Below are 20,754 nucleotides of genomic sequence, written 5' to 3' on the forward strand. Positions count from 1 at the left end.
ACACTAACATGCAGTAAGCTAATGTTTAACTAAGTTAAGCTAACGTGTGCTTCTAACTTAGCCACTAAAGGCTGATAGGCTACATTGTGCACATAAATCATGACAGGGGAAAGAAAAACATTTTAATATGATAAATATATGGTTTGGTTTGTTTTGACAAGCAACATGTCGGGTCGAGTGCCGTGGCTGAGTTGAGAGGTGGGGCTATGTCGCCATAAAGTTGCCGGCTTCACCTACAAAATGCCTACACGGATTAGCGGGCGGTTTCAAAAGTTCCCACCGAAGCCGGTTTCAAAAGCTATCAGTTTCAGTCTCCTAAACTGCCAAGTCGTGTACATGCAAAGGCGTAATTAACACAAAACCCTCACCGGTTTCACAAAAACCGGCGTCGTGTGCACGGCCCCAAAGACCTTATAGTTAACTTTAGCTGAATTATATGTTTGTGTTATTAACTGTAAATGTATCCATGTTTGGTATCATTGTAATAGTCTCAGTACAAGGATTGTAATGATTCTATTGTGAGAATGTTTGGAACATTCTATAAGTGATATTTCTGATATATAAGATATCTCTCCTATCTCTCCTCCTCACCTCATCAGATAGGTGTGAAATGTTAATGTTTGTAGAACAGCATGTGTCCAGGCCTCTGAAGGACTTCCCAGGAAAGGGGGTAGTTTTAATTAAAAGACAATAGAAGCTGACCAGACCTGATGAAGGCCTAATCCTCATCCTCCCTTTCTATTGCATATTCAAACTGGGCTGGACCTAGAGGTCACTCCTTCTTTTGTTTGTAACATAAAGTTAGTAGACTGTTTCTGTATAGTGAGAGAAGTCAGAGAATACTGAGAATCTAGTGAATCCATGATGGGGTGAAACAAACATGTACTTCTCTCCCTTGAGGGCCACTGGCCTGGATCCTGATCTTGCATCGTCCTGATTGACTCTTAAGAGAAATATGGTAGTAAAAATATACTATCAGAGCTCCTGATGAAATATCTTGCTCCGCCATAACAATCTTTGGTAGCGGAGCAAAATAGTCCTTATAGCAGAAGCAAATATTCCTTGTAGCAGTAGCAGATAGCAAGCGGAGCAACAGTCTTTGTCGGAGGAGGTAGCAGATAACAAACGGAGCAAAAGCTGAGAAAGTAGGCTAGCAGATAGCCACGGAGCAAAGGCCCAGACTTTGGCCACGGAGACCAGAACCCAGTATGACCGTAAGGCACTTACTAAATCCCACGTCCCCTTGCTTCACTGCCGGTGACACTAAAAGCCTCGAACAGCACCCACCCCGAGTGCCAGTCACAAACAGTCTCCCCGGGTGCTCCTGTCCGCACGTAATCGCTTAACGTAGACATGTTGAAATAACCGTTCTGAAGGTCTGGAGTGGGGCAAGAGAGTTATTATTTCAGATTTTTTTATAAAGTGTATACTTTTTGAGAAATAGGGGATTAAAAATGTTAAAAAGCTCAATTTTTCCCCTTAGACTTCAAAGGCTGTGATGTCATAATGGCCTAAAGGCAGCTAAACGCTTTGTTAAGCTCCCAGAGTAGTTCCCGGGCTAATTAGAACACTGACACAGGTGTCACCTGTGAAATCAACTGTCTCAGCTTCTAATGCATACAATCTGGTGCTCCCTAAAACTACACATCCTGTTTAAGTGTTTCCCGTGTGTCAAAATAAAAGTCACAGCCATATCTCATGCTTTGCGCATTATATCTCCAGAACGGTTTGACGCATGTGCTTCAAATTTGGTACAAGTGTTTGTATGACTCAAAGATGAAGTGAGTTGATGTTGGAGGTCAAAGGTCAATGGTCAAGTCAATGAACACTCTGAGTGCGATATCTCAAGAATGCCTTGACATACATGCCTGAAATTTGGTATGAGTATTTGTATGGATTCAAAGATGAAGTGAATTGATGTTGGAGGTCAAAGGTCAAATGTCAAGGTGAAAAACACCTTGAGTGTTATATCTCAAGAACGCCTTGACACACAAGGTCTTTTGGTACAAGGGTTTGTATGAACTCAAAGATTAAGTGATTTAATGTTTTTTTTTCAGGAATTTCCCCACCAACTTTAACAGCTTTCCATCCACTATTGTAATTCCTTTGGCATTACATTCTAGTTATTATTACAGTGCATGAAAATGCACTGTACTGTTCTTCCTAGGCAACTTCAACAACTTATTATTATTATTCCGCTTACCACTTTTTCCGTACGCAATTTCTCTTGAACAGTTTAACTTAGAAACTTCATTCAAACTTTGTAACGTAGGTCTTCAAACAGATCGGGTTGGTATGACTTTTCAATTTTGAAACTTTTATACTTTTTAAACTATTAGGCCATCCTTAAAAATATTCTTGTTTGCAGTAACAGCCAAAAAAAAAAAAAAAAAAAAAAATGGGTCGGTAGGTAGGTCAATATTTTTTTTTTTTTCAAGATTCAAAGTAAAAAAAAAAATACAATTTTGGTCATGGTGATTACGTAGGTATGAATTTAAACAATTGTGCATATTGTGACGTAACTGACTGGGTCCTCAACCCGTGCCTTCAGGCGCATCACTGCAAACCTCAATCTGATGCAGGTTATGTAGACCAGCCTTTCTCAAACTTCTTTGACCTGAGGCCCAGTCATGGCAGACTTTAAATATAGGGCTCATCTACACGCATACCCAACCCACTCCCTCAAATCAAATTGTCATTATCATTATCATAATCATTATTATGCCTAGATTGTTATACATGCACTTTCACTTAAATATTTTTGTGACATGCACATCAGAGGACTGTTTTAGTAATGTAAGATATAATTAGTTTCATTACTTTTGCATGGTTGCATGATGCTTGCATAAGAAAATAAATACTTCTCAAAACAGCAACAATTATATGGGTGCTATTGTTTTGGGATGTTTCCCTCATGCAAAGCATCATACATTGGTATGGAGAAAAAAAATACACATGTTTTTTAATGAAGTTTAATTTGAATGCCTGAATGTAAGGATTCAGGAAACACAATACCAGCTTTTTTTGGCGAGCAGATAGGCAAGTAAATCACTGATCTGTTGATCTTTAACAGATAGAAAGAAGGCTACAATAGCTTTTGGCCACGTTATATTCAAATTTGACTATACAATACTCAGTGCTATACAGTGTATTATACAGTCTCTGCTCTGTTTCTATGGAAGTTCCAAAATCAACGTTGTTCTATTAAGTGTCGTTAAACAATTAAATAGCATTCAACAGGTTGAAGCTGGCTTTGATACCAACGTTATTGATTATTTTCAGTTTCTCTCTAAGCAGGCGCCTGTATTGAATGAGCAGCTCATACCACCATTTTATTGTATGGCTACATGTTTAATGGCATCGATAGCAGAAACGTTTGTTTTCTTTTTTTGTCGGTCCAGCGGTATCTTCATCAACTTCTGCAAATTATCAGGCAAGCACCGGCCTAATTTCTCCCGCGACTCCAGCGGACCATCAGTCTCCACTTAAGCGGGACCCATATTTTTGAGAAATACTGAATAGACCACAACCAATTTCCAATCAATTCTTCAACACGGTCACCGTTAGATTAGAGGGGAAGGGATGGGAAAAGATCTGGAGCTCACTTCTTCCAGAACCGTGCCAAGTAATGGCGTTAATGAGATGTTTTGTGTGAATGAAACGAAGCGTATAGTCATCATGTAAACCAATGGTGTACAGATGGCGCCACAGGGTTTTATTTAAGAGAGCCTACGTTTGTATGTAGGCAATTTATATTCACAATACTTAGGCCTACTAAAATAAATAGTATTTTGTTTGTATTGGTTGTTTAGAGTAAAAAAAAAATCGGTCGGTCTTAACGCAAGTTTACACCCGGCAAGTCGGTCGGACTAAAAGGGGAAAAAAATAAATATGTGGGTCGGTTCTAAATTGACAGGGTCGGTCGGTTTACGGCAAGCGAAAAATATTTTAAGGATGGCCTTAAAGAAAAACTTTTTTAAAATCCCCATAGACTTAACATTGTCGATTGTGACATCATAATACGGCCGTTAAGCAATTAGAATCCTATGGCAGGTGTTCAGGCCACCTGGATCAACTGCCAGTCTCAGGCTTTAAGCATACAAACTGGCCCTATTAAGACTACACATCCTGTTCAACTGCTTCCTCTGCCAAAAACTGTTTCAAAACTAGATGTACCGCATAGCGATACAAAATATGACCGCCGCTCAGTCCTGTACATCCGTTCCGCGAAAATAAATCACACTTCAATTTGTCTCCATATTTTACTCTATCCCCCACTCTTGAAATTTTTGTGTATGCTTGTTTGGCATGCCTGAGTGTGTGTGTGCGGCTGCACAGAAAGTAGCCTACTGGTGCTGAAAAGGTGAATAGATTGTAGAATAGCCAAAGAAGATGTAGCATTGTTATAAAACCTTTAAAATCTCTAAACAATCACAAGTAGGGCAGTTCATCACAGTTCATCCATTGCAACTGGATTGATGAAAGGTCACTTACACCTGTAGGCTACATTGTATTTGGGAAAAGCAAAAGGTATCAGCATAATGTTATTTATTTATTTATTTATTTATTTTTAATGTATTTTTAAACAAAAACATCTCTGTCAGTTCCATGCGTTTTCAACAGCTATCAAAAACAAAGGTCATTTTTGGATGGATGGATTTTTTTTTGTGAATGTTTCTTCTTCTACATAAGATTTTAGTCATCTTTAGTTCATGTAATACTTTATTGTCAATGCACAAATTAAGTAACAGTAGTCTGAAACGTTATTGTTAATGCACAAATTAAGTAACAGTAGCCTAGTCTGAAACGAAATGCTGTTTTTACATCTAACCAGTGGTGCAAATAACTGACATGTCCAAATGGGCCTTGATGAAATGTGTCGCTAGACTGTTCATACACATTTTAAAAAAGTTGAAGAGCCTTTGTCCGTTATTGTTAGTTGCAAATATAGGCTGATTCATGTTCCCTTGCATTGTGTAACTGAGGTCCATGGCTAGTCTGGCTTTCATCAGACCAAGCTCAATCTTTTTAAGAAATCAAAAAATAAATAGCGGGCAGATCAGGCTGGGTTCATCCAGCCTAGTCCATAGGCACCGATATTGTTTAATTTTCCGATTGAGATATACACGCTCTGGCTATTCTAAATGCAAAAATGCATCAGGGAGTTATGACAAAACGGTAACTAACAAACTAGATCCTAATAGAAAGCTGTTAGCTTCCCTAAGCTACAGGTAGGATTATAAGGTAGGCCTATTTACAACATAAATTGTCAATAGGCTATGCTGGCGACACAAATAAAATCTCCTTTGGAAACCAATGGCTTACGCCTTACAGTATCAAGCGGACTTAGCGGCCATATCGTGGCGAAAAGTTGTAATAACATTCACGCAGCTCCATGAGTCAAGGAAAGCATAATGAAGTAGCCACTAGTCAAGTCAAGTCGGCTTTTATTGTCAATTTCTTTACATGCACTGGTCATACAAAGAATTGAAATTTCGTTTTCTTACTTTCCCATGCAGACATAGACATGCTTTAAATACAGACATAGACATACTATAGACATAGCCATAGACAATAAACATTAAATTAAAAGTGCAAGACTGAAATATAGAACATGTATGTATCAAAATAGAAATATAGGACATATATATAAAAAAAAAAGAAGGTAGTTGTGTTGTATATTTATATAGTCTTAACAGTTACATGAAGTTTAAACTTGTGCTTGTGTGACCTGTATATTTACATTGATATGCAGTATGCAGTAATTTCAAGTATATCAGGCTTGATGTGAAGCAGCAACCGTTAGGCTGCGCAGTCACAGTGCAGTTCCACAGGGCGGTGTTGGGGGAGGGGTTAGGGTAGACAGGATCCTAGTTTCCTAGGTTCCTGGGTGGAGTGGGGGGCTGTCAGTGATGGGAGAGTGGGTAGAGTGTTCAGCATCCTGATTGCTTGGTGGATGAAGCTACTTGCCAGTCTGGTGGTGCGGGAGCCGAGGCTCCTGTACCACTTTCCAGAGGGCAGGAGGCTGAACAGTTTGTGTGCAGGGTGGGTTGTATCCTTGACAATCATTAGTGCTTTGGCGGGTGAGGCGGGTGGTGTAAATGTCCTGCAGGGGAGGGGTGGTGCTCCAATGATCCTCTTAGCTGTGTTAACAGTGCGCTGGAGGGTCTTCCTGTTCTGATCTGTGCAGCTTCCGCCCCACACTGTGATGCTGCTGGAGACGATGCTCTCGATGGTCCCTCTGTAGAATGTAGTCATGACAGGAGGCGGCACTTGCCTTCTTCAATTTATGCAAAGAAGTAGAGGCGCTGGGCTTTCTTACCAGTGATGCTGTGTTGGTGGTCCAGGAGAGGTCGTCTGATGTGCACCCCCAGAAATGTTGTGCTGCTCACTCTCTCCACAGCATCTCCGTCGATGGACAGTGGTGGCAGTTGTTTGTGGCCTCTCTGAAAAGTTGACAACAATCTCCTTGGTCTTGCTGACATTTAGCAGGAGGTTGTTGTCTTTGCACCATTTAGCCAGCAGGTCTACTTCTTCTCTGTAGTGAGCCTCATCGCCCTTAGTGATTAAGGGCGGTCATAATAAAAGTCCTCACTACAATATTTCACTATTAAACAATTTAACCCTTTAAACTACTGAACTTTTTAACTGTTCAGCCATTGTAACTGTTACTTGTCATCGACTATGACTCCTACCCACTGTAGCTAGTTAGCATATTAGTATGTTAGTTAGCATTTTTAGCAAAACTGCTAAAAATGATTAGCTAAGTTAGCTAAGTAACATGGTTAGCATAGTTAGCATTGTTAGCATGCTAATTAGCATAACTGTTAAAAATGATTAGCTAGGTTAGCTAAGTCACATGGTTAGCATAGTTAGCATTTTAGCATGCTAGTTAGCATAGTTAGCATAACTATTAAAAATGATTAGTTAGGTTAGCTAAGTCACATAATTAGCATAGTTAAGATGTTAACATTGTTAGCATGCTAGTTAGCATAGTTAACATAACTATTAAAAATGATTATCTAGGTTAGCTAAGTCACATAATTAGCATAGTTAACATTGTTAGCATGCTAGTTAGCATAGTTAGCATAACTACTAAAAATGATAAGCTAGGTTTGTTAACCATGTGACTTAGCTTAGTTAGCATGTTAGCATTGCTAATATAGTTAGCATGTTTAGCAAAACTGCTAGAAAACGTTAGCTAAGTAGCATGGTTAGCATGTTAGCATCGCTAACACTGTTATAAAACATTAGCTAAGTAACATGGTTAGCATAGTTAAAAATCTTAGCATAACTGCTAGCAAACATTAGAGCCATTCCAACTTTCAGTTATTGTCAAATATCTACCTATACACAGCCATTAAACTATTTGAAAAACTTTCATTAAACTGCTAGAAAACGTTGGCTAAGTTAGCTAAAGTCAAAGTCAAAGTCAAAGTCAGCTTTATTGTCAATTTCTTCACATGTTCCAGACATACAAAGAGATCGAAATTACGTTTCTCACTATCCCACGGTGAAGACAAGACATATTTGACCAATTTTAAGTCCACAGACAAACATAACATTCAAGTAAACAAAAAGTAAGTAAATAAAGTAAATAAGAGGGCACATATAATAATAATAATAATAATAATAATAAAAAATAAGAGCAGCAAAATTTTGTTGAAATTGTGCATAGACAGTCAATAAAATACTAGTGCAAATACTGTAAAAATACTATAAAAATACTGTTTGACCTAAATAATAAAGAAAGTGGCATAGTGGTGCAAGTTATGTAAGAGCAGCAGAAGTGTTGTGTTTTCAGGACAACAACACCAAGTTGTAAAAGTGTACAAGTGTGCAAGTGTTCAAGTGTGCAGGTGGAGTAGTGCAGTGGCCATTGTGGGTCCAATGTCCAGGATGTTATGTAGCTGAGGGTGGAGGGAGGGAGAGTTCAGCATCCTTACAGCTTGGTGTATGAAGCTGTTGGTGAGTCTGGTAGTCTTGGGGAGGCGCGGGGCTTCTGTACCTCTTCCCAGAGGGCAGTAGATCAAACAGATTGTGGCGGGGTGACTTGCATCACTCACAATTTTGGTCGCCTTTGCGGGTGAGGTGGGTGGTGTAAATGTCCTTCAGGGAGGGAGTGAAGCACCAATGATCCTTCCAGCTGTGTTCACTATGCGCTGCAGGGCTTTCCTGTTGTATTCAGTGCAGCTTCCGCCCCCACACAGCGATACAGCTGGAGAGGATGCTCTCAATGGTGCCTCGGTAGAATGTGGTCATGATGGCTGGTGGAGCACTTGCTCGCCTGAGTTTTCGCCAGGAAGTACAGGCGGCTGAGCTCTCTTAAGCCAGTGATGCAGTGTTGGTGGTCCAGGAGAGGTCTTCACTGATGTGCACCCCAGGAATTTGGTGCTGCTCGCGCTCTCCCACCACAGCACCGTCGATGGTCAGTGGCAGGTGTTGGGTGTGACCTCTCCGGAAGTCAACAACAATCTCTTTGGTCTTGCTGACGTTCAGCAGGAGGTTGTTGTCCCTGCACCACGTGGTCAGATGGTCGACCTCCAACCTGTATTGAGTCTCGTCGCCCGTAGCATGGTTAGCATGTTAGCATTGCTAGCACTGCTATACAACATTAGCTAAGTAGCATGGTTAGCCTAGTTAAAATCTTAGCATAACCTGAAGGACATTTACACCACCCACCTCACCCGCCAAGGCGACCAAAATTGTGAGTGATGCAAGTCACCCGCTCACAATCTGTTTGATCTACTGCCCTCTGGGAAGAGGTACAGAAGCCTCGCGCTCCCAAGACTACCACCAGACTCACCAACAGCTTCATACACCAAGCTGTAAGGATGCTGAACTCTCTCCCTCCTCTCCCCTCCACCCTCAGCTACATAACATCCTGGACATTGGACCCACAATGGCCGCCTGCACTCTCCACTTGCACACTTGAACACTTGCACACTTGTACACTTTACAACTTGGTGTTGTTGTCCTGAAAACACAACACTTCTGCTGCTCTTACATAACTTGCACCACTATGCCACTTTCTTCATTACTCAGGTCAAACAGAACTACCCAAGCCTCTTATTGGCCTGACTTTTTGCACTAGTTTTTATTGACTGTCTATGCACATTTCAACAAAATTTTGCTGCTCTTATTTTCATTATTATATGTGCCCTCTTATTTACTTATTTACTTACTTTTTGTTTACTTGAATGTTATGTTTGTCTGTGGACTTAAAATTGGTAAAATATGTCTTGTCTTCACCGTGGGTTAGTGAAAGCGTAATTTCGATCTCTTTGTATGTCTGGAACATGTGAAGAAATTGACAATAAAGCTGACTTTGACTTTTTGACTTTGAGCAAACATTAGAGCCATTCCAACTTTCAGTTAAAAACGTTGGCTAAGTTAGCTAAGTAGCATGGTTAGCATGTTAGCATTGCTAGCACTGCTATACAACATTAGCTAAGTAGCATGGTTAGCCTAGTTAAAAATCTTAGCATAACTGCTAGCAAACATTAGAGCCATTCCAACTTTCAGTTATCGTCAAATATCTACCTATACACAGCCATTAAACTATTTGAATATCAACATTCATTAAACTTCCAGTCTGTCAACAACTTTTAAACTATTTACCTTCAACTTTTTAACAGTCTACTTTTAAACTATCTATTAAACTATCTATTAAACTAGCTGCCTATCAACAACTTTTAAACTATCTACTGTCTATCAACAACTTTTAAACTATCTACATTCAGCTTTTAAACAGTCTACTTTTAAACTATCAACTTTTATTAAGCTATGCAACCACCATGTCTATCCTAGCATCACCGTAGTAACCATCTCTGTATTATCTGTTTTAACTATACATGATATTTTACAGCACAACTTTAGCATTTTCATGCACTGGTAATTCCTTGGAATTGCATTTCTAGTTATTATTATTGTTTTAATATCAACAGTTTTATATCAGACTTGTAAAAATGCCTTGAACATGAAATTAAATTGATACATTTCGAAATGTATACAATTATCTCTCAGTCAGAAGGTGTAGGCCTAGTTTTCACACATTCACCCACACATTCACTCCTTTCCCTCATTTTGAATCATTGTTAATAGATCGGTCACTTGTAGGTCACACAACAGCATGTCTATTAACTGGAATCACTGGTAATGACGTAGGTAATGACGCACACTTCCCAAGTTGTCAAATCATTCTGCAAGTTGTATTAGCCTACTGTATGTATGTGTGTGTGTGTGTAGGCTATATACAGCTCTGGAAAAAATGAAATGACCACTGCATATTTTTCTGATGTCATCCTACGGTTGCTGAGTGACTTTTGAGTTTATATACATATATACACTGCCGTTCAAAAGTTTGGGGCCACTTACAAATTTCCATTCCACTCCATTATAGACAGAATCCATGCTGAGATCAGTTGCATTGTTTTTTTTTCATCAGGGCCGCAGTTTTCAGATTACATTATGTGCTAACATAATTGCAAAAGGGTTCTCCAATGTTTTCTCAGCTTTTAAAATGATATCAGATTAGTAAACAGAATGTGCCTTTGAATGGTTGCTGATAATGGGCAATGTAGATATTGCATTAAAGATCAGCCATTGCTATCTACAACAGTCATTTACAACATTAATGATGAAAACAAGGACATTTCCAAAACGTTTGAACGGTAGTGTATATACAAACACATATATATACAGTATATAGTGTTGCAGACAGAAACCATCGCTTGTTTCTGTTTGCAGGTTTCCTGCTATTTTAACGGGGTGTCTTATTTGATGGATCTGCAGCTGTGGATGTGAAATCTGACGCGGAGATTGTCAGATCAATAGAAGAGATAAGAAATGTAAGTCAAGCCATTCTTATAAAAAATACTCTCCTAAACTGTTCATTTAAACTGACACCAATGTGTGTGCTGGGGATGTTTCTGGGTTATCTAGGCTATGCAACTTTACATAAAGGCCTGTAGGCCTTCTTATTCCAAAAGCCCAAAGGGAACACTCTTACCTCTACTCTGACATGCATGACCTGGGAAAATACACCACAGAGTGTCATATGAAACGCATCACCAATTACTTCCTCCAAATATACAACATGCAATGTAGCAGAGATTTGTTGGGTCTGGAGAATCCTACAGAGATCTATCAGCAGAAATGTCTGACTTGGAGAGTGCTGTTGTTCCATAAGCCTAGGAACCCCCACCAATAACTCAAAGAGTTATTAAATAAAAAATAAAAAAACAAAGAGGGCTATATGTAACACTGTTCCTTATTTTTGTTGGAAGAAGACTGTTTATTATTTTATTTATACTGTTATTCAATATGGAAATGAGAAATTCTTTATTCAAAATTGTCTGCCAAGGTTTAATTGATCTCTTCATTATGATGCATGCTTTATGCTTACAGTATAGAATACTTGTTTTCCTGGTATCACTCTGCTCGTATGTGTGTGTGTGTGTGTGTCCTTCACTTGCAAAGCACACACTTTCAGTTTTTCACATTTCTCTACAGCTTCTCAGGATGCTCTCTGGCAGCTTGTCCAGAGTGCTACAGCATTGCTTGTGGCATGAATTGATAGGACAGGTGTGTGCCACTATCAAAACATTTTGTGTGTGGAGTGTGTAAGTTCTTTGCATGCCAAAAATATTGAACTGTAGCATATTACAGATTCCCTGTCATTGTCACATTTTAAGCCTGAAGTTTCAAGATATAATGATGACAAGCACGTACTCATGAACAGGATGAGAGAGTGTGTGTGTGTGTGTTAACCAAAGCAATGTGGTGTCACCGTGAGGTAAAAGGAGTGGAGATAGAGAGAAGTGATACTAGCAACTAGGCCACAGAGAAACATCCTGTGTGGTACCTCTGTTCAGAACAACTTAACACAGTATGAAGCAGTATGAAGCTCTGGCATATATTACAGAATTCATGACTTGAACCATGTTCAGGCATACTTGACATCTTGTAAGTTAATTGGTGTCATACGGTAAAAGTCTATGTTTGCATCTGCACCACCATAAAATTGTTCAAAACAGCAGAGAAGTAATTAACAACACAAAATAATGTGTATTGAAAAAGCAGACCACTGTGCAATCCTGAAAGCAACAGCATCAAAAACCCAAACACCACCTTGCATATGTTTACGTATATTTTTTCTGTTTCCCTCCGCCCCTGAGATATTCTTGGAATATGATACAGATTGCATATTAGCAAGCATATGCATTTAAGTTCTATGATTGGCTAAGGTGTGACCTGGGGACTTTTTGAGCAGGTCTGTGATCCTGTGCTGATAAGGCAACACAGCAGCAGTGTCAAGATTCTTCGTAATGATTACTCAAAACATAAGTATGATACTCACTGATAAATCTTGCTGTTCAACCCAACAACAGTCATTAGTCTCACTGCTCAGCTTGGCAGACTGCAGAGATTTTCCGAGCCATGCGTACTTCAGGTAATGTAATGTTTCTTTTTTTAGTATACTGTATAATTAGGACTGAAATAATGCATGGACTGAAATCAGGATTTAAGAGTGTTAAGCATGTTGAAGTGTATCAGCAAAAACATAGTTTAATACTTTCCTGGTGATCTGTTTCATGAAAACTTATTACCATGATTTGCACTGCTTAAAACAACATTATATGCAGCAATGTGCCACTTTTTAGGAATGTGTGTGTGTGTATAACACATTCCTAAAAAGTGGCACATTGCTGCATAATGTTGTTTTAAGCAGTGCAAATCATGTTTTGCAATATTCACCAGTTTGTAATATTCACCTATGACACCCCATAAAGTTGGAAAATACAAAGCAAGAGATTTAAGACCCTTCGTCTTTACAAAATCTCCCGAGATGGTCCACACTTGTGCATTCTCCTCTTTGACTCACCCCACTGTTTCTATGGAGTTTACATTAGGGGACTGAGATGGCAATGGCCGAAGCTTGATTTTGTGTTCAGAAAACCATATTTGTTTTGATCTGGACGATTGTTTTGGTTCATTGACCTGATGAATGATCCAATCAGGATCAACTTTTAGTGTCTTGTCAGAGATTGACATATTTCCTTTGAAAATGTTCAGATTTTTCTTGTTGTTCAGGATACCATGCACCTTAATTAAGTTATCAAGGCCATTGGGAATAAAAACAGCCCCACAATAGCACAACGCCTCCACCATAATTCTCATTAAGCATGAGATGCTTTTCAGTATAGTCATTCTATTTATGCCAAACACACCTAACGTGTTTCTAGTCAAAGAGCGCAATTTTCATTTCATCTGACAATAGACCACACTTCCAGACAAAGTCACTACCATTTAGTAACTCCTACCGTTTACATTGGTAATCTCTTGTCTTTCTGATGTTTGAGAAATGACTAGAGGATTTAGCCTCTGTGTCACTTTATTTTAGTGAAAAAGTACTACTTCTGAACTACTTCTGAAAGTTCAAAGACACTCTGATTAACTTAAATAAGTTGAAATTAGATAGGAAAATGCTTCTGTTAGGTTTTGTATATAAGATTTTCTAGGGGTGCCAATGATTGTGATTGGTACTGTGTACTGTGTATATATATATTAATAAATACATATATATATATATATATATATATATATATATATATATATATATATATATATGCAAATATTGATTTAATGTTGATTTTCTCTTCACCAGTATGTTTGTTGAAAATAACACTGTCACAAGGCTAAATGATTGAAAGACCGGGGGGGGGGGGCTTAGCCCCCAGGGTTGTAGGTAATGCACAACTTAAAGGAGAATTCCGGTGTGATATTGACCTAAAGTGTATTGAAACATGATACCGAGTGTGAACGTATATCTCATAGCCCATCTCGGCTTGTCCCCTGCACTCCAAAATCTGGCGCTAGTTAGCCGATGCTACCAACAATGCTTTTTCAATAGTGGTGCTTCGGCATCGGGCTAGCCATGCAAATAAATCACTGTTTTACACCCATTTACGAGGCTCAATGTATCTCCACACTTCATTGGTAGACTTCCGAGGGCCCTGACATTTAAAACGAGACATTGAGAACTTTGAAAAAGCACTGGTAGTTTACTTACAAGACGATTTATACAGACAGTATCTTCATGAAGTTTAGCGTTTGCAGCCATCTTGAATTTAGTCCGCGATAAGTCGAAAGCAACGAGTAAGAATGAACAGGTATGATAAGGGATCAGATTCCAAAAATAATTCAGTGGAAATGCATGGATTCCAGTTGCTGCTACTGGAAGAAACTGGAATCCATGCATTTCCACTGAATTATTTTTGGAATCTGATCCCTTACCAGATTTTGGAGTGCAGGGGACAAGCCGAGATGGGCTATGAGACATACGTTCACACTCGGTATCATGTTTCAATACACTTTAGGTCAATATCACACCGGAATTCTGCTTTTAAAAGGGCTTCAATGAATTGGTAGGTGGGCTACCCTTTGAGGCCTAGGCTATTTTCAATGTAATTTGACTATTAAGTTTATTCTAAGGGCCATCTGTTATACTAGGCTATATAGTTTTCAAGACAATATAGGCTACCCATATCTGGGAAAGTACTGTATGATGTGATCATGCTTGTAATAATAATATACAAAATACTAAAAGATTTCTATAGTTATTTTTGTCAGGTGAGAGACCAGGAGTGAGCACCTGGCCGCAGAGGCCTACTTTTTAGGCCTTGTTTTTTTGTAGTGTCTGGACTGTTTTTTCCATACTGTTTTTTTTGTATTGATAAATACACATTAATGTTACGTTTCGTTGTCTGCCCGTCCCTCACAACTCAAAAACGTTGTTATATCCCACAAGCCCTAGACCGGGATATAACAAAAAGCTGACACACCATTTCATTTTTCATTTCATATTTATTGTACAGGAAAATATTAAAAGTAACAAAGCTACAGTTTAAAACGGGCCTGACTCCGTAAGCCATTGTTGTATGAGGGCACTGGGTGGAGGGCCGTGGAAACTGACCTAGTGATACGCACTTGAGGCATGTTATGTGTTGATAAGAGAGAGATGAGTGTTCGTGAAGTACTGTGTTGGAGTTGAAAATAAAAAGAAATAGCATGACTGTAGATAAAATTTTGAAAGGACAGAGCATGTGATTGAGTGAGCGCAGTGCAGTGGTCTGTCCATTTGGGAAAATTACTGTGGATTTTCAAAGCTCGGTAATATAACCGGGCGATGGGTTCAGTAACTTTCTTTGTGGTGAGGGACCATATTGGTAGACAGTATGAGATGGTTGAGAATATAATGTATGTAAGGTGTATGTAATACTTATATGATGTGGTCATGACAAGAGTTTGATTTGAAAAGATTACAGGACTGGTGATGGATAGATGCTTTCTGGGTGAGCATCATCAGCATACATTAGGCATTTAGAGTATTTACACACAGCTGGGAGATCATTAATATATAGAAGAAAGAGTAAAGGCCCCAGAATGCTTCCCTGTGGGACACCCATACCACATCCCAAGGGCTGAGATATTGCATGGTCAATTTTTAACGGTTAGATTTAAAAATGCATGTGTGCACAAAGTGACCCCCCCCCAACAAAAAAGGTGAGATGTTCTCAGGAAGTGAAACCTGACTAGAAGAGAACACTGACAAGACTTGCATAATAATCCTCTCTTGATCTTGACTGGATGTAAATGTTGCAGAATACCATGGAATTCTAAAGGCAGATTACGCACTGACTCATTGTAAGGGCCATCAATAGTTAGGGCTATGCTATATCGTTTTCAAGACAGTGGCTACCCATATCTGCGAAAGTATGATGTGATCATACTTGATATGTTATGTCAAGGAAAAATACTTTGTGTCTCATGATTGTTACATTTATGTCACCTGAAGCATGATGGTAGAAATATCTATTCAAAAGCACAGTTGATCTGTGCATGCTATGATCAACTTTTGATTCTTTGATATGGAAACCAAGTTAATTATTTTGGGCTATAACATTAGAATTTCAGCTCAAACTTGGATACCATGTAGAGATTTGCTGCAATTTCAAAACTCTGGAACGGCTTCGCCTATACTGTATAGAAGAATGCTTCATATTGTCGTGTCCGGTATACTGTAGGTCTGCTGGTTAATCTGATGGTTTGCTCTGTGACATCTGTGCCACTCTTTGTGACATCTGTGTGATTTATGTAAGAGTAGGCTAGCCTACTCCGTGAGCGAGCAATTCAACAGAGAATAATGAATATGAATTTGGATGCATATTATCCTATTTAAGGCCTAACAACATCCCTGATCCCGGTTATGTTGAAGTAGGCCTAATCCGAAAGAAACCGGGATACTGTTCCATATATAGCCTACACCTTTATCCCGATTTCTCAGGCAAACGCGCGATTGCATTAGCCTAGGCTATAAACCGGGATAATGTGCTAATTGCTAATTAAAAGTGCTAATAGAACTTTATTGTTGGTAACCGCAATACTTAGCCTGGCTAGCGCCACCACTTCTCAATGAGACGTTGTCTGGGAACCAAACGTTCATTTTCTCGTATTTGAAAAAAATGCCCAGATCCGTTTATTGGGTGCCACGGATGTCTATCAAATGCGTCTGTGCATAGCTCATCATCGTCTTGCTTTCCCCCCTGTTCTGTGATTGGTTCCCTATCTCAGGCGTAAATTTGCTCCATGGTCTCCAGGCTGCCTTAGCAGCGTGAATCAAATCGCGCGCAAGGCAGCATGGGAACACCCAGGCTACGGAATACTAGTATTTATCATGTATACAGGGATATTAACCCTAGAACCCGATTGACGCAAAGTGCATCAAAAAACACACCCTTTCTTCTCATTGCTCAGGAACTGTTCAACGCAGCGAGATGACGGAGCAGAGGTGAGGCTTTCCAACGAGAATACGGACCTGTCTGTAGGCCTACGATCAAGTATGAAGACAAAAAAATATGAAATTAAATCAAATTGCATCATATTTACTGTCTATACTTCTCTGCGTTCACCTGCGCACCCATTACTCTCGTTCGAATTACTCGCATGGCAAGCATATCAGATGAAAGAGGAGACAGGGCTATTGGTACCAAGTATATCGATCCTTCTGAGTAGTAGAGGTCCTGGATAAGATTTGTATAAACTGGTAATGTATGAGGATATCTATCTATAAAGGGGAAAAAAAGTCACATTCACCTGTAGTGTGATAATAGTGTCACCTTTGTGGTCATTTTCTAGCCTGATGTAGTCAATTCTAGTCAGAATATGAGTCTGATACTGCTCCATTGGGATGTAATTATGGGGCGTGTTTCAACCGATACAGGGAGGGAATGCCTCTGCACTCAATTGGATAGACCTAACCAATCAGAGCAACAAAATAGCTTACCGTGAGGTGTAGGAAGAGAACACACGAACCATCCTTCTCCTATATCCCCTCCGTTTTTAAAAATAATTCTGTTGAACAGTGATATGCTACAAACATGTTAAACAGCTGGGAAAGGCTGTCGCAAATCCCTCGAACAGGTGGTCAATCAGATTTCAAACGAACGAGGGAACATGTCGCAATGCAACAGCGCTGTTTTCCCTTGATAAAAGTGAAACCACAAGTTTTCCCACATCTCAACTTTGGCCAAAGTTTTCAGAAATAATCGTTTTCAGTGATACAACATCATTAAATAATATGAATTTTCCATATGGGGTCTTAAAAGCCATGTATCCTTCTAGCCACAGCGTTTGTGTTTCAAACATAAGCCTAATCTAAGCGTGCTCAGATGATGTGATAGACCAGGCGCTGTTGCTCACCTGTCCATCATCGTAAAGCCTGATTTGATTGGTCCGCCCGATATAGGGCGAGCATACTTCCACCACAATGGAGCAATGCCAGACCGAACTTCCCGACCTCAAATGCTGTGGGCGGGACAAAGTTCGGAATGGCACACAGGCTAGTCATTTTCAGGACTTTCGAAAATAATAAATTCATATAGCTCGACTTACCCCACGTTTTTGTGTGTTGCAGTGGCTAAGCATTTTCATAATCCAACGCTATCATGTGTTTCTCCATGGCAAAGCATGTTCATAATCCGGTTTTGAAATCCTAGCAAATTCCTGCATGGCATCCAATTCAAGGCTCACATTGCATCCCAATTTGTTCGACAAAGAAACACCTTTTTGCCTTTACTTTGTTCATGGCAATGCAGAAAAAGTTGTTGTATCACACAGAATCTAACACGCAAACTCGTGTCATCAGGTCAGATTAGTTCATGGAGCGCAGAAAGATAATTTTTCATCACTAAATAAAAAATGCCATTTATTTCTGTAAGGTGCACACCACATATGTAAATTGCTCAGCCCCAAAGTCCCCCTCCACCATTCTTATATGACCAGGATAAATGCTTCTAACGAAAGGTAGTGAAAATGCCCTAAAACAGTCTAGGGTTCTAAGGGTTAATAACCGGGTTTCTCTGTGCTCATGTAAACACCATATCCTGAGTACGATCAAAATCGGGATAAGCCTCGTAACCGGGAGACTGAAGTGCATGGAGACATAGTCATAGTGATAGAAACAAAAAAGGAGCGTTGTCATCTTTTTTACGATGACATGGCATGTCCAAAATTATTCATCCCCTTTTTAAATTATCAGTGGAAACATCTTTATTTGCATCTTTCAAAATGGTTCTTAATACCTACCAAGCCTCTCCATGTCTCCACAATGTGATTCTAGACCGCACCTTTTTAACATCAATCCGGGTTTTTAGGCAGGAATGATTCTTTGCCATCACTCTGGCCTTATGCTCACTTTTTTGACGGATTGAGGTCTGGACTCTGGCTGGGCCACTCTAAAATGTTGATATTGTTCTCTGTTAACCATTTCTTCTCTCTATATATAGACATATATATGGCTGACACTGACAGCATTTAGAGTAGAGTAATGCATCAGAGGGCAATGACAGCCACAGCCATATCAGAGCTGTTGTATACACTACTCATCAGCTGCACCACATATATCATCAGCCCACACAGTTTAAAGTAACATCCTGTTAACAAAGGCAGACATGACCTTTTTCCTCTCTAACCATAGTGTTCTCCACCAACCCCTCTTTGCAGGTTGGCTGCTGTGTGCTTTGGTCGGTGGGCTGGTGTGGGATGCTGTGTGGTGCAAGAACATCTGCAATAGGACTTGTCCCAACTGTTCACTGGCAGTGAACATTTCCCCTAAGTTACCTGAAGACCATAATAAAACACTCCAGAGGCTGCTTAGTTCCATCCATGAACTGTATAATCAATATGTAAGTTATGCTTACCAAGATAACTACAAATGAATGCGCAAGTAATAGATATAATAATCACATAACTGCTGAATGGGTTTGGTGTATAAGCATCCTAGGAAACTAGATAGGGGCATGCTTGAAATAGAGAATATACTTAAAAAAAGGATGTGTGCTGCTCCTTGCCTTGCCCTTATAACAAAAGTGCTGAAGCACATCATTGCATTAATTAATATGAATAGTTACAGACATTGTAGAGGATATTTTCGGTCCTCCGACATGATCATCTGTTTTCAGATATTGAAATTTGGTTTCACTTTCATTAAGATTGTGAGATAGGGGTGAGGGCCTGTACTTGCCTGATTGCCCTTATTCAGTTTTGACTTTAAGGTTGAACAATACCAGCTAGTTGGATATTAGTTTTTTGGATTGTTATTCCCTGCTCTCATTCCTTAGCTGTTGGTCATTGGTCAGGAGTGTGATATTTATAGGTTGTGATTACTCTGACAATGATTAGGATGTTTGAATATAATGATATCAAAGCAGGAGCACATACAACGTGTAACTGTTGGTATTGTTACTTATAAATGTCTTCCAATTTGAAGGAAAAGAATGTGGCAAAGAAGAAATGTGAAAATCCCCTTTACCAGAAGCCCCTAAGTGAGGTGTGCCTCCCTGCTTACTCTAACGGTTGTGCCGATAGCAGTAACAACTCTGCTTGTGCCATTGACCAGGCTCTGAAGCTGGCTGAAGACTGGATGTGCGATGAAGGGCGCGACACGTTGGTGTGCTGTATGAAGAAGAGAAGGTCTCTCTTCGAAAAATATGTGATACGTAACTCAACTTGTCCCCATATTAATTTGAATTCTACTCATGCCAATGGAGCTTACCAAAAGAAGTGCGTTGGGCTGAAAATCCTGGCCACACTAAAATTATGGCTGTACGAGTATGTGTATGAACAAGAACCACCTGAATTCCCACGCATCTCTTACAATTCTGTCCTTTGAGAGGCTGCTATGCTTCATAAGTAATTTGCATGAGCCATGTTCACTTATAGGCTATAAATGTTCATGACTGTCTGACATTATTACTCAATTAAGCATGTAAATCAATATACTGTATAGCATAAAGGATTGACATGTTAATAAAGGTTAAAATGTGAGAAAAATGTGTCTGTTAAATAAGCTTGTTATATAAAAATATTACTGTTTTGACTATTTCATCCTTGGAGGAAGAAATGTTAAATTTATGGAAATATTGAGTTTAATAAGCAGCAGCATCATCATCAGTAGTAGTAGTAGTAGTAGTAGTAGTGGTGGTTATAGTAGTAGTAGTGGTGGTTAGTAGTAGTAGTAGTGGTTATAGTAGTAGTAGTAGTAGTAGTAGTAGTAGTAGTAGTAGTAGTAGTAGTGGTTATAGTAGAAATTATAGTGTTAGTAGTAGTGGTTATAGTAATAGTAGTAGTGGTTATAGTAGAAGTAGTAGTAGTGGTTATAGTAATAGTAGTAGTGGTTATAGTAATAGTGGT

General features: G+C 39.3%; 1 protein-coding gene across 1 annotated transcript in view; it reads left to right on the forward strand.

The window, feature by feature from the left end:
• The window catches only part of LOC125295263, a 45,466-nt gene extending 25,096 nt beyond the window's left edge, over positions 1 to 20,370 (forward strand). Inside the window, exons 3-6 of the mRNA XM_048244527.1 lie at positions 12,393 to 12,454; positions 16,819 to 16,901; positions 19,066 to 19,247; positions 19,832 to 20,370. Coding sequence (XP_048100484.1) covers positions 12,393 to 12,454; positions 16,819 to 16,901; positions 19,066 to 19,247; positions 19,832 to 20,233 — 729 coding nt within the window. The 3' untranslated portion in view covers positions 20,234 to 20,370. The remainder of the gene's footprint in view (positions 1 to 12,392; positions 12,455 to 16,818; positions 16,902 to 19,065; positions 19,248 to 19,831) is intronic.
• The last annotated feature ends 384 nt before the right edge of the window (positions 20,371 to 20,754 follow it).

This window comes from Alosa alosa, chromosome 5 (assembly GCF_017589495.1).
Source record: "Alosa alosa isolate M-15738 ecotype Scorff River chromosome 5, AALO_Geno_1.1, whole genome shotgun sequence".
Taxonomy (NCBI): domain Eukaryota; kingdom Metazoa; phylum Chordata; class Actinopteri; order Clupeiformes; family Clupeidae; genus Alosa; species Alosa alosa.